Source organism: Gopherus evgoodei, chromosome 14 (genome assembly GCF_007399415.2).
Source record: "Gopherus evgoodei ecotype Sinaloan lineage chromosome 14, rGopEvg1_v1.p, whole genome shotgun sequence".
Classification (NCBI taxonomy): Eukaryota; Metazoa; Chordata; order Testudines; family Testudinidae; genus Gopherus; species Gopherus evgoodei.
Window position 1 is genome coordinate 1,580,296 of NC_044335.1, and position 18,457 is coordinate 1,598,752.

At 45.7% G+C, this 18,457-nt stretch overlaps 1 protein-coding gene across 1 annotated transcript in view; it reads left to right on the forward strand.

The window, feature by feature from the left end:
• The first annotated feature begins 400 nt into the window (after nt 1-400).
• Nucleotides 401-18,457, forward strand: part of CTNNBL1 (catenin beta like 1) — a 108,747-nt gene continuing 90,690 nt past the window's right edge. Inside the window, exons 1-2 of the mRNA XM_030532901.1 lie at nt 401-507; nt 16,803-16,991. Coding sequence (XP_030388761.1) covers nt 478-507; nt 16,803-16,991 — 219 coding nt within the window. The 5' untranslated portion in view covers nt 401-477. The remainder of the gene's footprint in view (nt 508-16,802; nt 16,992-18,457) is intronic.

Sequence of the window (18,457 nt, forward strand, 5' to 3'; positions counted from 1 at the left end):
ACCCGCCCCCTCTGCCCAGCACAGCCCCGCCCAGTGCCCCACCTGCCCCCTCTGCCCAGCACAGCCCCGCCCAGTGCCCCACCTGCCCCCTCCGCCCAGCACGGCCCCGCCCAGTGCCCCACCTGCCCCACCTGCCCAGCACAGCCCCGCCCAGCGCCCCACCCGCCCCCTCCGCCCAGCACAGCCCCGCCCAGTGCCCCACCTGCCCCCTCCGCCCAGCACGGCCCCGCCCAGTGCCCCACCTGCCGGCACAGCCCCGCCCCCTCTACCGCTCGCCAATCCCCCCCCTCCGCGGCTCCGGAAGTATTGCGTTTGAGGGCACGTGACAGCAGTGTGGCGCCCCCCGTCGCGCTTTGCGGCAGCGCGGCTCCTGCTCGCCCCGAGGAGGAGCCGCTTTTTTTGCGCGGCGCTTTACGGCAGCGTGTTGTCCCTCCCTCGGGTTTTGCGACAGTTGGAGGGGGCCGCTGCGCGAGGGTCATGGACGTGGGTGAGCTGCTCAGCTACCAGGTGAGGGGCGGCCGGGGGCGGGGCCGGCTCCTTCCCCCTCCTGGGGGGCACAGCGCCTGGCCCTCCCCCCGAGTGCCGGAGCCTGTGCGGGGCGGGGGGAGGGGGCCCGCCTGCAGCCTGCTCGGGGCGGGGGGTGAAAGTGGGACTGCTCCAGCGGCTGGAGAGCCCGAGATCCCCCCCCTGCCTAGGCCCCGGTTCTCCCCTTGTGCCATGGGGCTCGCGGGGGCGGGGGGGGGGCCCCCCGCGGGCGGGGGGTGGGGCCCCGCCCCGCCTGCAGCCTGCTCGGGGCGGGGGGTGAAAGTGGGACTGCTCCAGCGGCTGGAGAGCCCGAGATCCCCCCCCTGCCTAGGCCCCGGTTCTCCCCTTGTGCCATGGGGCTCGCGGGGGCGGGGGGTGTGACCCCCGCGGGCGGGGGGAGGGGCCCCGCCCCGCCTGCAGCCTGCTCGGGGCGGGGGGTGAAAGTGGGACTGCTCCAGCGGCTGGAGAGCCCGAGACCCCCCCCCCCCTGCCTAGGCCCCGGTTCTCCCCTTGTGCCATGGGGCTCGCGGGGGCGGGGGGTGTGACCCCCGCGGGCGGGGGGAGGGGCCCCGCCTGCAGCCTGCTCGGGGCGGGGGGTGAAAGTGGGACTGCTCCAGCGGCTGGAGAGCCCGAGATCCCCCCCCCGCCTAGGCCCCGGTTCTCCCCTTGTGCCATGGGGCTCGCGGGGGCGGGGGGTGTGACCCCCGCGGGCGGGGGGAGGGGCCCCGCCTGCAGCCTGCTCGGGGCGGGGGGTGAAAGTGGGACTGCTCCAGCGGCTGGAGAGCCCGAGATCCCCCCCGCCTAGGCCCCGGTTCTCCCCTTGTGCCATGGGGCTCGCGGGGGCGGGGGGCCGCCGGCAGGAGACTCCCTGCAGCCACACCGGCTCGGAGTTAGCAAAGCGACAGGCCGGGCGCATCGTGGTGCCCGCACGTGGCCCGCGGCCTCGCCAAGCGTGAGAACCGGCAGCCTACAGCAGTGGGCAACGCTCAGGTGTGTAACTGCACTGCATTTGGGGCCACCCCGGCGGGCACCAGCTCAACGGGCCGGCTATCGAGTGCCTGCGACTTTGGCCGAACACTGACCTAATGAAGAGCTGTCACGGGCAACTCTTGGAAATGAAGGGAGGGTTTGGTAATGAAGGTTTCTCGTAGAACGTTCGAGGGTGGCGTGTGCTTTTGGCTTGTTCCCCAAGCAAAATTATCTTTGTTTTCAGCAGAAAGCAATGTAAAAATCTTTGCCACCAATTTGTCTTAAATTGCGACTTATCTTGCTGGCTGTCCAGGGAGGGCCAATAGTCAGTCCTTAGGAGACATTCCCGTTGGTAGTGGCAAACTAGTGAAGTTCTTGGATCCACAAATTGACCTTTCCGCCCCATATATAGAGTTTGTAATGTCTTGGGAAGAAAGGAGACCATGGGACCTATGGAAATCTTTCCACCTGCCTGTCATTGTCATACGTCCTGTATGTCTTTCTATTACTGTCTAATGTTTATTTGTGTGTCCCCATAGGGCAGTGTCTGTCTGTGCCCTTGGGCTGTTCCACACATTAACTGACTGTTAGGTCACTTTAGGCAGAAAACTTACAAGATCAATGTCAATGTCTTCACACTTTTTTGAAATAGATTGTGATTAAAAACAATCTAAATTTTTTTTCTGTAGTGTTTCTCCTCAAATATTATAGCAGGAAAGTGAAACTGACAAGTCTATTTTTGTTATTCCAGCTGAATGAAATGCAAAAAGTAAATGTCAACATTAGTGGTGAAAAGAACATTAGATTTCTAAAATGTTGTGGTGCAGTTTGTGACACAGGCAATACCTGTTTTTTAAGTCTTAATCTGATAATCCTCCTGACTATTCTTAGTAATAAAATTTCCCTCATTAGAGGGAGGGATAGCTCAGTGGTTTGAGCATTGGCCTGCTAAACCCAGGGTTGTGAGTTCAATCCTTGAGGGGTCCACTTAGGGATCGGGGCAAAATCAGTACTTGGTCCTCCTAGGGAAGGCAGGGGGCTGGACTTAACGACCTTTCAAGGTCCCTTCCAGTTCTGGGAGACAGGATATCTCCATTTATTTATTTATTTAACCTTGGCATCTGGTCTTTTCTTATGTATAGTTTGTGACCTTTTGGTTCTTAGTCTACTATATTATCCTCTTGAATAGTGTTCATCTACCTTCTCATAGCCCTCAACTTTAGAAGTGGATGTGTGGAGGTGTCTAATCTCTCTTCCAACAAATATGAATAAAATTTCCTAATATTGTGTCTGTTGTCCCTGGCATCTGATGATGCTTTCCTGTGGGTGTCTTCTAATTCCTGAAATATGGTGCCTCAAGCTTTACTCAGTACATTGGGCGACCACTGCAATACATTGGTACTCTGTTCACATCTCCAATTGTTCTTGCTTTCTTAACTGTTGAAAAAGTGGCTTTAAGTTATTGTTCACAGTTGTCCTAAATCCTTTTCCTGAATAGAGCCTATACTCATTTCACAGCTGTCTTCATTACTTTCAGCACAAGTCACTTTATGTTGCACAAGTCACTTTTGAATGTATTTTATCCGGATCCTTTTAAATCCAGTTTCCCTCCTCTTGAGTAATGTGTATTATTTCATGAAGTTTGTTCTCTTGTTGGCCTACAACCATAACAGCCTTATCAGAGAGTGTTTAAACTTTTTCTAGTCAGATGTAGCGAACCTCTTATTTCCCCTGACCATAGTGAGCCTGGAATACTGTCCTGTGGGCAACTGAATGAGACCTTGTATGGTGATTTATAATGTTGGGATCCCTCTTATGCTACTGAGGACTTGGAGATTCATTCCTGAGCAAGCTAGTTCTTTGCCTTATAGTTCAGTACAGTATGAAACCAAAAGACACTTTAATGTATTAGCCAACATATACGTAAGTATAAAACTCCAATTTAAAAGATGTTCAGGTAGATTATTTCTGCAGTCCTTAGAACTGTCTGGAAGTGGGATTTGTTATAACCTTGGGATATCTCTCTCTAGAGGAGAGAGCACTTGTGAATATGCTTTGTTTATTGCCTGTGACACAGTCTGCCTGTTAGTTAGGAGAAAGAACAGGAGTACTTGTGGCACCTTGGAGACTAACAAATGTATTTGAACATAAGCTTTTGTGGGCTAAAACCCATTTCATCGGATGCATAGAATGGAAAACACAAGATATTTATACATGCAGAGGTCATGAAAATGTGGGAGTAGCCATGCCAACTGTAAGAGGCCAATCAATTGAGTTGAGCTATCATCAGCCGGAGAGAGAATAAAAACCTTTGAAATGATAATCGAGATGACCTGTAGAAGGTGTGAAGATATTTTAACATGGGGAAATAGATTCAATTAGATTATCACTTCAAAGGTTTTTTTTCTTTCTCTGGCTAATGATAGCTCATCTCAGTTGATTGGCCTCTTACAGTTGGCATGGCAGCAAAGAATCCTGTGGCACCTTATAGACTAACAGTATGCATGTAGTGGAAATTTCCACTACATGCATCTGAGGAAGTGGGTATTCACCCACGAAAGCTCATGCTCCAAAACGTCTGTTAGTCTATAAGGTGCCACAGGATTCTTTACTGCTTTTACAGATCCAGACTAACACAGGTACCCCTCTGATACTTGACACCATACAGTTGGCATGGCTACTCCCTCCTTTTCATGTTCTCTTTGTATACATTATCTTCTTTCTGTGTGTTCCATTCTATGCATCTGATGAAGTGGGTTCTAGCCCACAAAAGCTTATGCTCAAATACATTTGTTAGTCTCTAGGTGCCACAAGTACTCCTGTTCTTTTTGCGGATACAGACTAACACAGCTGCTACTCTGAAACCTGCCATTAGTTAGGGTGTGTTTAAATTTCTGAAGTGCCATTACTTTGAGGTGGAGAGGAAAAAGTTCCATTGACTTTAGGTAGTTTCTGTGTTGTCTTTTCCACACGAGTGAGTTATTCTGAAAGGATGTGGAAGGGATCCTGCTGTGCTAATTCCTCCTCTGTGTCTTCAGCTCACTCTGGCATCGAAGCTGCAGAGTGCTGCTTACCTTCTCGCATAGTCAACAAAATGCGACCTCGTCCTCTGACAGCTCCATGGGGGTCTGGTTTCTTCAGATCAAGTTCAGCACATCTTTCCTTTCTAAAACTCTTTGTGGACTTGCTCCTGTGTCTCCGATCTTCCCCTTCCTATCCATCCAGCCATCTATCTACTGACTGACAGTACTAATCTTACTGCTGTTGATATGATACCCTTTCCCTCTATTGCTCTTGTGTCTCTCCATTTTACCAACTTTCCATCCAATTTCCAATCCCAAGTGAAAACATTCATTTTTCACTGGTTTCTACTTTCTCATTTTTCTCAGGCTCTGTTATTTATTTCTAAGTATTTTGTGGCACAGTTTTTGTATGTAAGATGTTATAAAATACAAAGTTGCACTGTATTTCATTTAGTTCGCTTATTTCAGCAGCTCTTCTGGAAAGGACGATTTATTCCTCACGTTTTTCTTGTTTCAAAATGAAAGATAAGTAAGTCCCTGTTTGATTCTATTCCACTCTGGCGGGGAGGGCTTGCTCACATCTACTTGAAATATTGGATATCATCTCTGATTTCTCTAAACCTTTTGAATTCCCATTTCCCAGGGAAATGGTCTTTCTACTACAGGGCTATGGATAATTTTTGAAGGATTGTTGGGAGGCAGAGTATGAAGAAATCCTCTCTTCCTCTCAGTTCTCATGGGTTTGGCTGCTGGTCTTGCTAGCAACCTATTCTCTACTTGTGGATACTTTTTAAAAAAATGAAAAATTATTATCCTGCAGCTTTCAGTCGAACCTGGGTTGGGGGTTAAGGGAGGGATGCTTCCGTTATTGGACTGGTAGCCGAAACATAGAATTCTTTGAGAGGGTCAACAAGCATGTGATCAAGAGGGATCCAGTGGATATCTTGTATTTAGATTTTCAGAAAGTCTTTGGCAAGGTCCCTCACCAAAGGCTCTTAAGCAAAGTGAGCTGTCATGGGATAAGAGGGAAGGTCCTCTCATGGATCAGCAACTGGTTAAAAGATAAGAAACAAAGGGTAGGAATAAATGGTCAGTTCTCAGAATGGAGAGAGGTAAATAGTGGTGTCCCCCAGGGGTCTGTACTGGGCCCAGTCCTAGTCAACAGATTCATAAATGATCTGGAAAAACAGTAAACAGTGAGGTGGCAAAATTTGCAGATCATACAAAACTACTCAAGATAGTTACGTTCCAGGCAGACTGTGAAGAACTACAAAAGGATCTCTCAAAACTGGGTAACTGGGCAACAAAATGGCAGATGAAATTTAGTGTTGATAAATGCAAAATAATACACATTGGAAAACATAATCCCAACTACATGTATAAAACGATGGGGTCTAAATTAGCTGACACCACTCAAGAAAGAGATCTTGGAGTCATTGTAGATAGTTCCTTGAAAACATCCACTCAATGTACCGTGGCAGTCCAAAAAGTGAACAGAATGTTGGGAATCATTAAGAAAGGGATAGATTATAAGACAGACAATATCATGTTGCCTCTATATAAATCCATGGTACAACCACATCTTGAATGCTGCATGCAGTTTTGGTCTCAAAGATAAATTGGACTTGGAAAAGGTTCAGAAAAGGGCAACAAAAATGATTAGTGGTATGGAACGGCTGCCATTTGAGGAGAGATTAATAAGCCTAGGACTTTTCAGCTTGGAAAAGAGACGACTAAGGGGGGATATGATAGAGGTCTATAAAATCATGATTGGTGTGGAGAAAGCAAATAAGGAAGCATTATTTACTCTTTCTCATAACACAAGAACTAAGGGTCACCAAATGAAATTAATGGGTAGCAGGTTTAAAAGAAAAAAAGAGAGTATTTTTTTCACACAACCCTCAGTCAACCTGTGGAACTTCTTGCCAGAGGATGTTGTGAAGGCCAAGACTATAACAGAGTTCAAAAAAGAACAAGAAAAATTCATGGAGGATGGGTCCATCAATGGCTGTTAGCCAGGATAGGCTTGAATGGTGTTCCTAGCCTGTTTGCCAGAAGCTGGGAATGGGTGACAAGAAATGTATCACTTGATTACCTGTTCTGTTCCTTCCCTCTGGGGCACCTGGCTTTGGCCACTGTTGGAAGACAGGATGCTGGGCTAGATGGAACTTTGGTCTGACCTGGTACGGCCAGTCTTAAGTTTTTAGTGGGTTAAACCATCTTGATCATGTTGGATAATCCCTGCTCCAGAGGTGCCTCCTAGCACATGATTATTGAGGGTATCTGCACTTTTTCTCTACCAGACGAAAAGCCACATAATTAAAATCCTGTGCTATTGTGGCCTTTCTGCAAAGTCCCTTGGTCTTCTCTGCTTTCCCCATCACAAACCTTAATTGCTTTCCTTATATTGTTTCAGATTTCTCCTCTCTGAACAGTTAATATGTGTCCCTACTTAATCAAGCAGCTGTGCTCCCTTAGTGCCAAATTTGGCATGGAAGATTTCAGACACTATGCCTCCAATTCTGCACCAAGTGCTGGTCAAAATGGAAAAAGGAATTTCTTGCAGCAGAGAATACGATTAAACTGACTCCAGCACGTGGCTGTTTATACAGAGATCAGGAATCCATAAACTTTATGCGCTTCTGCAAAATAGTTGCAGATGGTCTAAACCGATGATTAAATATTGCTGCTGTTTTGCCCAGAAATGCTATGCCCATACCCTCTGTGTCTGGTTTCCAATTACAGTGTTAATTAAGGGGGCAGAGCCATCTCCAGTTATTTCCAGACATCTCTTTCAGTTATCTCTGGAGAGGAAAAGGGGAGATGTTTTTAATCCTGCTCAGATGTGGATTTCACTGCTGTATGTAGAAATTACAAACTGCTTTGGTTTTAGATAGACTGCGTTTGTGAAATTAAAGGAAGTAGTGAAGGCAGGAATCAATGTAAAGCTTGGCTGTACTGGCTGGGGTTATGTTCTTAAACGGTAGCTCTTGTTAAATTTGCTAAGCTTGGCTCACAGTTGGATCTGTCTCAATTAGTGCAGGTGCATGATGGTGTACAGATAACTTACCATACATTTGCTGGGTAATGAATGCAGGTGAAGCTGAAGACAGTGCAGCTTGAGAAGCAGTGGACTTGGTGAATATTTACAACCTTATTAACCCGGTGCATCTCCTGCAACTGATAAGCTGTTCCCAGTAACTTCAACTCTGGTCATTCTTTCTGGTTAAAGTAGTAGTCCGTAGCCAGGGCTGGCTCCAGGCACCAGCTCAGTAAGCAGGTGCTTGGGGCAGCCAAGGGGAAGGGGCGGCACGTCGGGCTCTTCGGCAGCAATTCAGCGGCAGGTCCTTTGGTCCCTCTCGGAGAAGAAAGCGGCGCGCTGGAGCTGCCGCCGATCACGACCGCGACTTTTTTTTTCCCCACCACTTTGGGCAGCAAAAACCCTGAAGCCGGCCCTGTCCATAGCACCTGCCATCGTATGCTGTTTGAAGTGCTTGCAAGGTTCATCATTGCCCAGCTCAGCAGGAATGAATGCCCTGAAGCTAAGATAATGAACTTGAAACCTGACCCTGAACTCTGCCTTTCCATGTGTGGTCTCCCTCCCCTCCTGTAGACTGGAAAGCTTGTAAAAGGCCCGGGAAAAACAAACCAGAGCAAAATAATACAAAACTGAAATAAGCATCACTTCCCATCCTGTCTTATGAACTGCTTGCCTATGTGAAGTGAGTTGCTGGTTCTCATATGCATGGCTAATGATTGTATCTATGTCTTACAAAAACCACTGTAACAGGCTTCCATTTTGCAGTCTCAAGGTATAGCTATACTGCAGTTAAAAATCCATGCATGGCCTGTGCAAGCTGAATCAGGCTCAGGGCTAAGGGGCTGTTTAATTGTGGTGTAGACGTGTGGGCTTGGGCTGCAGCCCAATCTCTGGGACCTTCCCACCTTGTAGGGTCCCAAAGCCTAGGCTCCATTCTGAGCCCAGATGTCTACATCGCAACTGAATAACCCCTTAGCCTGAATCAGCTGGCATTGGCCAGCCATGAGTATCTAATTGCAATAGACCTAACCTGAAAAGAGAGGCCGAGGACTGAACTGACCACTGGCTTCTGGTCTTAAGCTGAATGACCCAACTTTTGATGAGAGAGTCAGCAGGAGTTTCAGAATAGCATATCTGAATTTAGTTATTTTGGGGGACAGTTCGGATCTCATATTGGGAGTAGTCATTCTTTGGGAACTTTCAGGTTGCTCTGCTGAGCACAAAGGGGGGTGTTGTTCTTTCAGGCTTTGAGATCATGCAAGATGGAAAAGTATTGGGAATTGTGCAGCTGACTATGTGGATGGGTCTTAGCAATGCTACAAGTCCCTTTAAACCTGTTCTTGCCAGTGCATTTTCTGCCACTGTCTGTGCATATGTGCCTTGGTCATTAACTTGATCTTGATGGTAGAGATGGGTTTCTTACGGCAAGTCTGTGGTGTCAGTTAAAGGCTAGCCGCCTAGTTTTTGGCAGCTGTTTGTGGTATAGTCTTTCAGTAACTGGCATATCTTCATTCATCTCTGAATCATTCCCCAGCATGAAACAAAGGCAGACAACTGCAGGACTTATTGGATGTGGTATGATCAATTTTTATCCCCTTTCCATGCAAATATTTACCAGGGGTCATCACCTTAATTTTTTTCTGCTCTTGCTGGCGAGTGTCAGTCTGCAGGGGGGCAGGAAATCTTCAGATTTTTATGACTTCACAACTTTTTCCTTTTTGTGCCCCTTAAGCAGTAGCAAGCTGTCTTTTATGCCTTTTGCACCCAGTGCAGGAAAGGGGAGAGGAAAGGAGTTAAAGGAGAATTAAGACTTACACTGCATCCACGTGGCTGAAGTGCACAGGTTCCCTTCCCTATGTATTTGCTGGCTTGTGTGACTCACAGCTCTGGGGAAGTATTTATGAATTTTTCTTATACTTGGTTGTTTAGTTTTTTTTTTTTTTTTAATATTTAGATTTCATGTTACCTAAAATTGCTCATCTCTTTTGAGTTATGGCAATGAGAAGTGAGATGGAGAGTGTCTGGTTTAACACAGGTGTTACAAACAGGATTAAGAGGCTCTTGGAAAGAGATGGCTGGAGTTTTGGGACTCGTTTTCAGAAGTCATTCTAAATTGACAACTAATGGATAGTTTTTCTTGATGGCTCTTTCGAGCTGGTTGCAAGTGGCTGAGTTTTGCTCACAAAGGGAGCTCAATCCCTAAAGAAGGTTCCTTTCAGATGTCTTTAATACATGATTTCTGAGCTCCGGAGTGACAAAGTTACTGTGCCTCTGCATCAGGCAAAGCAGGTATCTCTGTATTATTAAAATAAGTAAGTTAGCCAGGTTTCTTTAAATCTTCCTGATTCATTGAGGAAGCAGTCAGGGCTCAGAATGTGTTCCCAGATTTCTGTGGGATACACTGTTTTGTTAGTGATGAATAATTCCCTGCGCCAGGGGAAGGTAAGGCAGGTGCCCCCTAGTATGATTATTCATTGATTTAGGGCACATCTTTTTTGATAGACTATCAGGGTTGGAAGGGACTTCAGGGCGTCATCTAGTCCAGCCCCCTGCTCAAAGCAGGACCAATCCCCAGGCAAATTTTTGCCCCGATCCTTCAGTGGCCCCCTCAAGGGATTGAACTCACAACCCTGGGTTTAGCAGGCCAATGCTCAAACCACTGAGCTTCACCACCTCAACCCATAGGCAGAGCTCTTTCTCTTTTGATACTGGATCCAAGGACAGATCTTGCGTTAGGACTTGTCGACACATGAGGGTTAATCTGGAAAGAGGTAAGATGTAAATTTAAAGCAGATTAACTATTCCTGACTAACTCTATGGGTAGATGCGCTTATTCCAGAATAAGAGTATCGGGGTAGCTGTGTTAGGGCTTGTCTACATCAGAAAGTTGCAGCGCTGGTGAGGGAGTTACAGCGCTGCAACTTAGGAGGTGTACACATCTGCAGGGCACCACCAGCGCTGCAACTCCCTGTTTGCAGCGCTGGCCGTACTCCCGTTTTGTCTCGGGTGTAGAGGATCCAGCGCTGGTGATCCAGCGCTGGTAATCAAGTATAGACACTTACCAGCGCTTTTCTTGACCTCCGTGGAATAAGCAGGTATCCCAGCATACCTGAGGAAGCCTCTGGTAATCAAGCTGGTCTCCTTCCCCGGCTTGCTCTCGCGTTCCCTGAACCCCGAGCAAGCAGGTCTCCTTCCCTGCGGTTTGCAGGGTGGTTCGGGGAACGCGAGAGCAAACCGCGGCGAAGCTGGTCTCCTTTCCCGGTTTGCTCTCGTTCCCCGAACCCCCGAGCAAGCAGGTCTCCTTCCCTGCGGTTTGCAGGGTGGTTCGGGGAACGCGAGAGCAAACCGCGGCGAAGCTGGTCTCCTTTCCCGGTTTGCTCTCTCGTTCCCCGAACCCCCGAGCAAGCAGGTCTCCTTCCCTGCGGTTTGCAGGGTGGTTCGGGGAACGCGAGAGCAAACCGCGGCGAAGCTGGTCTCCTTTCCCGGTTTGCTCTCGCGTTCCCCGAACCCCCGAGCAAGCAGGTCTCCTTCCCTGCGGTTTGCAGGGTGGTTCGGGGAACGCGAGAGCAAACTGCAGCGAAGCTGGTCTCCTTTCCCGGTTTGCTCTCGCGTTCCCCGAACAAGCAGGTCTCCTTCCCTGAGGTTTGCTGGGTGGTTCCGGGAACGCGAGAGCAAACCGCGGCGAAGCTGGTCTCCTTCCCCAGTTTGCTCTCTCGTTCCCCGAACCCCCATTGAAGCCGCCCAACAGCGCTGCAGTGTGGCCACATCTAACACCACTTGCAGCGCTGGTTGCTGTAAGTGTGGCCACTCTGCAGCGCTGGCCCTATACAGCTGTACTAATACAGCTGTAACAACCAGCGCTGCAAAATTTTAGATGTAGACATGGCCTTAGTCTGGATCTGTAAAAAGCAGCAGAGAGTCCTGTGGCACCTTTAAGACTAACAGACGTATTGGAGCATAAGCTTTTGTGGGTGACGAAGTGGATATTCACCCACAAAAGCTCATGCTCCAATACGTCTGTTAGTCTTAAAGGTGCCACAGGACACTCTGTTGCTTTTTACAGAATAAGAGTGTCCATACACAAGGTTAAGCAGGAACAGCTATTGTGGAAAAACTCCTCATGCAGGCAAGCCCTTAAATCCACATGTGAGAACAAAAAATTCCGATTCCAGGATGCATTATCTTAAAACTTTACATTTGGTCATTTTTAATTTTCTACTAGTGTAGCAAATTACACCTAAAATAACTATAGCTGAAAGAGAGTAGAGAGAAAGTCTTTGTTTTTCCCATCAGTTTGTTTACTTTTTGTATTTGACAGCATTTTGTGAATATAAATTGCACCCTACTACCCAGTAGAGTCAGATGGTTCTTCCTGAAGAAGAAAAACGTATTTACAAAATCTGATTTTAAGTTTTAAATACAGAAATTTGTTTTTTTAATCTAAAAATCATACATTTGTATCTATCTAGTTATCTGTAAGTATAATCTCATTTTATGCAGTGGTGTTGTAGCCTTGTCAGTCCCAGGATATTAGAGAGGCTAGGTGGTTGAGGCAATGTCTTTTATTGGACCAACTTCTGTTGGTAGGAGAGACAAACTTTTAAGCTTATACAGAACTCTTCTTCAGGTCTGGGAAATGCCTTCGGCGTGCCCCTTGAAATACATATTAACGTCTTATACTAAACAGTCTGTTCTGCCTTGTATTTAATTGTGACTCTCGGAGTACGTGTCCCAGACCTGAAGAAGAGCTCTGCATAAGCTCGAAAGCCTGTCTTTCTCACCCACAGAAGTTGGTCCAATTAAAGAAATTACTTCACCTACCTTGTCAACTTAATTTTAGATTGTTAGCTCTCTGGGGCAGGAAATGTCATTTACTGCATATTTGTACAGTGCCTGGTGCAACGGGGCTGTCACTTGATTGAAGCCCCAAGGCACTACAGCAACATAAATAGTAAATCATTTCCATATTGTTGCATACTTAAGTTCTCCTGTAGTTCCCTGTGTTAGAATTAGAAGGTGTTTCTTGAGTAGTTGACATCACAGTGTAGAACTATGAAAATGAGCACATCTGGAACTGGGCATATGGAAATGTTGTAGGCTCTTCAAAACATACGTTATTTACAGGTTTTCTGGCACCCCCAAGGCTCACTACCCTGTGTTGTATAAGACTGGTGTGAAGTGTTTTGCTGCCTCCCACACATTCTGCCATAAGCATTTAAAAATGCTTTTTAAAAAGCCACATAATTTTGAGAAAAACTTTTAAGATGCTGTTGAGTGTGTGCTATGGGGGCAGAATTAAGGTTGTTTGGGTACCTTAACTCTCTCTTTATACTTTTAAATGAACAGAAATCCAGGCATGTTATCTTAACCTGGATTTATTTGGTTATTCATTATGCTTGTTTGATAAATGCAATGTTCTTGTAAGGTTTTCTTTCCTTTTATGATCCTTTAAACCTTAACTCCTGCTTAACAAAGTTTGTCTGAGAATTCAGTTACATTCGGTTGCAAATGTGTTGGTGGCATTAATAATTACACTCCAGGCATTTTCATAATTGATCATAATAACTCTGTTACTGCATATTAGAGAACACCCCCTCCTCCCGAAAAAAGATAGTGTAATTGAGGTCGAAACAGCTTGTAAATGCTGATGATCTAGATTGCATGCTTAGAGGAACTGGAGTTGGTTTCATGGTGCAGTTTTAATTTAGAATTTGTTCTGGTGATGTAGCCTCTTACTACGGTACATTAGTTTGCATCCGTCAGCCCATTTGCCCTTCATTACAGCTACGGTCTCATTGCTTTTTAATTTAAAAAATAAGAAGGAGAGAGAAATGAGAACCTGGAGTCTAGGTTGGAAAGTGTCTGGATACACAGGGAACATCCAAGGAAAATGCTGGATTTTTCTTTAACTCTTTATTGGCTTTTGTAGCACTAATTCAGTTCTATGTTTCCAGTGGAAATCATTTTAGAGAAATGTTTGGGACGACTTGAGCCATTTCTCCTGATAGTTTTTGGGTTTGAACTGTGGGCAGCAGCAGGCTGGAGTCAGTAGAACATCCTTGTCTCTGGAAATCGCTGTTTGTGGAACAGGAGCATGGTCTGCCTTTCAGGGCAGCAGGGAAGGCATATGTGTTTACCAATACTCTTCCCTGAGAGGGTGTTAACTGAAAGAACATTTTTATTTTTGTTTTAGACAAAAGTGTTGCTAATTGGTAGGGGAGTGTTTAAATTGCTGGCTGCTGCAAACAATACATCGTTTCAAAGTTGACCTGTGGGGTGTTCTAAGTTGTTAATGTGCCCAGAAGGCATGTAAGGAGCACACTTTTTAGAAATAAATAGCATTTTTCAGTCCAAAGGATCCTGAAGTGTTTTACAGTGTATACATACATTACTGCACCAGGCACTGAAATATTGCCATTTCTGCAATGGACCTCAGCAGGTGCTTAAGAGTGTGCAGTAGAACTGCACAAGACAGATGCTACTGTCTTGGGATAAGAAGCAAACAAGCGTACTATATCCAGTTGAAGCAGGAGGGAAAATGTAGGCAGACAGAATATAGTTAACCAAGTTTAAATGAATCTGGCAAGAGACCAAGGCTTAGAACTCATATTCTTACCAGAGGTGCCAAGCCATTTCTCATGATGATATGCGCACAGGACCTTAATTGTAAGTCTCCTCCTAAAGATGGCACCTTCAACAGCACAGTGCCCCTAACTATGCTGCTTTTATGTCCATTAAAAAACTGTGTTGTGCCTGCTGTTCCATTTGCACTTTGCACATGGTCACAACTTCCAGTCTCTTTTGCATAATGTGGACAGCCAAGTTTTCAGTTACCTGTCTTTGATTTAATTTAAAAAAGTAGTAGTGAGGGAAACTAAATATTGGAGCAGCTTATCGGAGAGGTGGTGGACTCACCATTGTTTGGAGTCTTTAGGGTGAAATTAGTTACCTTTCTAAAAGGTATGTTTTAATCCAGCTCTTGGGAGAAATTCTGTGGACCGTGTGTGTGTCTGGGCTTGATGGTCATGGAGGTCCCTTCTGGCCTTGGATCCTACGAATTCCCCTGTTTATCCCTGTCCTTCAGGGCCTTGGGAAGAACAGGATTGCATGCATTGTCCCTTAATGTGCTCCTAACATTTTCAGCACTACGTTAGGACAGTGACTATACTCAAATCTCATGCTTCATTTCATCCCATTCACCTGCAGCGATCAGGAAGGATCCCCTCACCTATTCCCTCCTCAGATGCACAGTTGGCCAGATGCATTCTGGGGTTTTGTCTGCCTCTGAGGCATCGAAGATTAGCCACAGTTGGAGATGGGAAGCTGGATGTTGTATATGTTCAGAGTCAAACTGCTTGCCAGATTTGGGATGGGGAACATCCCCTTTCCTTCCAACTAAACCACATTGGCTGGGATGTTGGTTTGTTTTAGGGTTTTTTTTGCCTTCATATGCAGCAGTGAGTGTGGTTTGCCTGCTAGGATCCTGTGGGTATCTCAGCTAAACAATTTCCTGTCATTGGGCCTTGGCCATTGGTAGCACCTTGGACTCTCGTGTTCTCTGCCAGTGGACACAATAGTTTGGTCTCCTGTGGACTGAAATGCTTAGGCTAACTAAAGTCACGGGTGTGTGGGTGAAATGGAACGGCCTGTGATATATACAAGAGATCAGACTAGATGATGTGATGGTCCCTTAAACTCTACAGAATCTCTGAAAATAAATGAAATGCTCTTTGGATTTTGCACAGACAGTGTCGTAGCTGGTCTGCAGTAGTATACGCATTTTAATCAAAATCACAGCAGGTCTTGTCTTATGAGCCTGAAAGAATTAGTGCCTCCTGGGGGCTATGGTTCCCAACATGCTGTGGAGCTGAAAATTCCCACTTGGAAGCCTGTGCTCTTATGGGACCTGGCAAGAGAGTGACACTTCCACTTTTTCTTCTCAAAAGATTTTTTTTTTTCAATTTATTTACAATTCTCCATCCTCAAAGTCAGGAATAGTCCTGATTGCATTGAAACAGTAGCTGCTACCTTTGTGGAAGTGAGCTGTGATTTTGAGATTGTAGATAAAGGAACAGCAAAGGAGAGAGTTGTGTTTTTGATCTCTTAAGAAGGCCAAAGAGGATTTTTCAGAAAAAAGATCTGCTTTGTGCAATAGAAAGTTAGGTGGAAAACTATGGGAGAAAGATAGACTAATAGGGTTATCATATCACAAATATCAAGGAACCAAAACCTGAGCAGCTGGCAAAGGAGAGGAATTTTTAGTTATTTTTCTTTAAATTAATACCTAGTTTACATAGACACCTGTTAAACAGTTGGCAGAAAAGATTTTTGTGAAAGAATCAGCTGCTGCCCTTCAATATAGGGCTGAGAGCTCTCATTCCATCTCCCTTTCCTTCCAGCAAAAGGCAGAGGAGACAGGACTTAACCTTCCTATCTCTTAAGGGGTGGAGTAAATTTTTTTTTCCTTAAAATCCCAACCCAAGAACTTTCAGGCTTTTTCTGTCCACCCTAAAGAAGAAAAAGTACTATGCCCTTTTTTCCCTCTGTGGGTCCACTTTAATTTTGCCGAGTGAATGGGAACGGCGGATGAAAATAACAGGCAGTTGCAATCAAACATACTGTGCGCATGTAGTTCCCATGTCCTGCCGCTGCTGAACTGCAGTATACAGGCCTAATACTGCCCTGGGTGTGCAAATGATGAGCCTGATTCTGCGTTAATTGGGCATCCAACCCAAGTGGATTTTGGGTGCGGAAAATAATTCAGAATTCAGTCTTCACGAGGTGAGTCAGAAGACGAGGGTGCAGTATTGGAAATTCCGTGAATTCACCTCTAGACCCTGGAGTCATCTGAGAGTTGGGAACCAAGGACTTGTATCACTTGTGAGCCAAGTGAAAATTTATCCATTTCATAGAACCATTCCCTAGTCAGCTTGGTCACTAAATCCTGCTTGGATGTGAAGTTCCAGGGGTTTTGCATGATAAGGATGTGATGTCCTAATGGATGTTCATGAGCCAATGTAGGGAAGAAGGTTGACACAGCTCTTGCTGGTACTAGTCATCTATTTATATGATATTAAACATCACTAAAGTAATCTCTATTTCAATTTTCAAAGTTGGTAAAAATATTGTAAGCAAATCTAATTAACTGTGCTTAAAATAAATAAGCTTTGTCTCTGGGGCTCTGAGATAAAGGGAGGCAAAAGTTCTTGGCTCACTCGCTTCATTTCCTCTTTCTCTTACCTCAGCCCAACAGAGGGACAAAAAGGCCCCGTGATGATGAAGATGAGGATATCAAAGCACGGCGGAAACAAGCCAGTGCACGGGAGCGCAGTCGCCACCGAGAAGAAGAAGCTGCTGCACTGGAAGAAACTGATGATGAGAAAAAAAAACTTCTTCAGATGGTTGACAAGGAGGGAGAAGAGGAAGAAGAGGAGGTAAATCTCCAGTGTTCTGTGGGGATGGGCTGCCTGAGATGTAGTCGCCTCTATTCAAATCAGAGCCTTTTCCATAAGTTTAATGAGAAAAATATGGGGGCTTTAAAGTTGTCTGGGCCCAAAACTGTCCCCCCTTTAAGGAAGACACTTTCAATACCATAAATCCTATTGACAGTCCTAATTGTACCTACCTATCAGCCTACTCTGCAGTACAAATATTTGGAGGAAAAAAGGAGACTGTTTTCTTAACCACTTTAAGAATGGAAAATATGAAAATGAATGACACAATCATTTACCTAAGATTTACATTTCAATCTGCTTGGATGCTGAAACTAACTGGTCATTTTTAATTCCTGGGGCTCGGAACATCATGGGGCTATTGTTTCCATTTCTAACCCTTCCGGGAATACACTCATTTTAAAAAGGGGCTTCTGAAATAATGAACAAAAGATCCTAAGAAGGCTTGGAAAAAACTTTCAAAATATAAAGTCTCTGTTTTAGGTGTAAACTACTTGAGTCTACTTCTAAAATTTGTGTCCAGAAGTAGCTTCTGGGTTCTTATTAATTTTCTAAATCCATTAGTTTCATAGGTACTCTCAGCCTCATAGCTTCACCCACCCTTCCTCTCTTGCTAGCTGTGCAGCAGCAAAGAAGCAAACCACCTTCTGTAGGGGGAAGGACTTGGCCACAGGATTAGGGTAGCAGCTTGGCACAGTTTCAGGGCAACTGCACCTGCTTTCACCAAGGGCACTCACTTAAAGGCTTATGGTTCCTAGCTATCACCTCACCTGGGCCTCATTCCCTTTTGATCCGAAGTTTTAATGCTGCACAGTTCCCAGTATTGCACTGTGATATCCTTGGCAACTGGCTCCTGCACTGTGCTTTCTCTCTGAAGGCAATGACCGGTGTATTGCTCACAGGTATAAGTTGTCACACTGCATGTTTAATCTTAAGGTAAAAACATTACTGAGAAACAGGTAAAAACCAATGTAAGTTCGTACAGACATGCTAAAAATCTTACCAGAGATTACATCAACTCCATCCTAGGGCTTCAGTAGGTTTTAGTCCTTCCAAACCCACAGCTGGGTTTTCCCCATGGCTACAAGTTCACCTGCCTTAGAACCAGAACAAAGGCTGAGAAGTTCAGTCCTTTCTTTATACAGCTTGGGCCTTTGATCTTGGACTTTTGTAATAGATACTCGGTAACTTCAAAAGGCGTAACCGAAGTTGGGGAATTTGCATTAACTAGGTATTCCTCTGGAAATCCACTTAACCCCTATTGTCCCAGAAGTCCATACTCCCGGTTCTTATGTCTCCCCACTAGAGAGGTTACATACAATCCCAGCCCGCAGTAATACATAAACTTAATAAAGGTCTTTCAAGGATTTTGCAGGATATTGCCGTCTCTGTCACACAGCTATCAAGGGTAAATGATTTCAAGTCTTGGAGACGGAGACCCAGTGCGG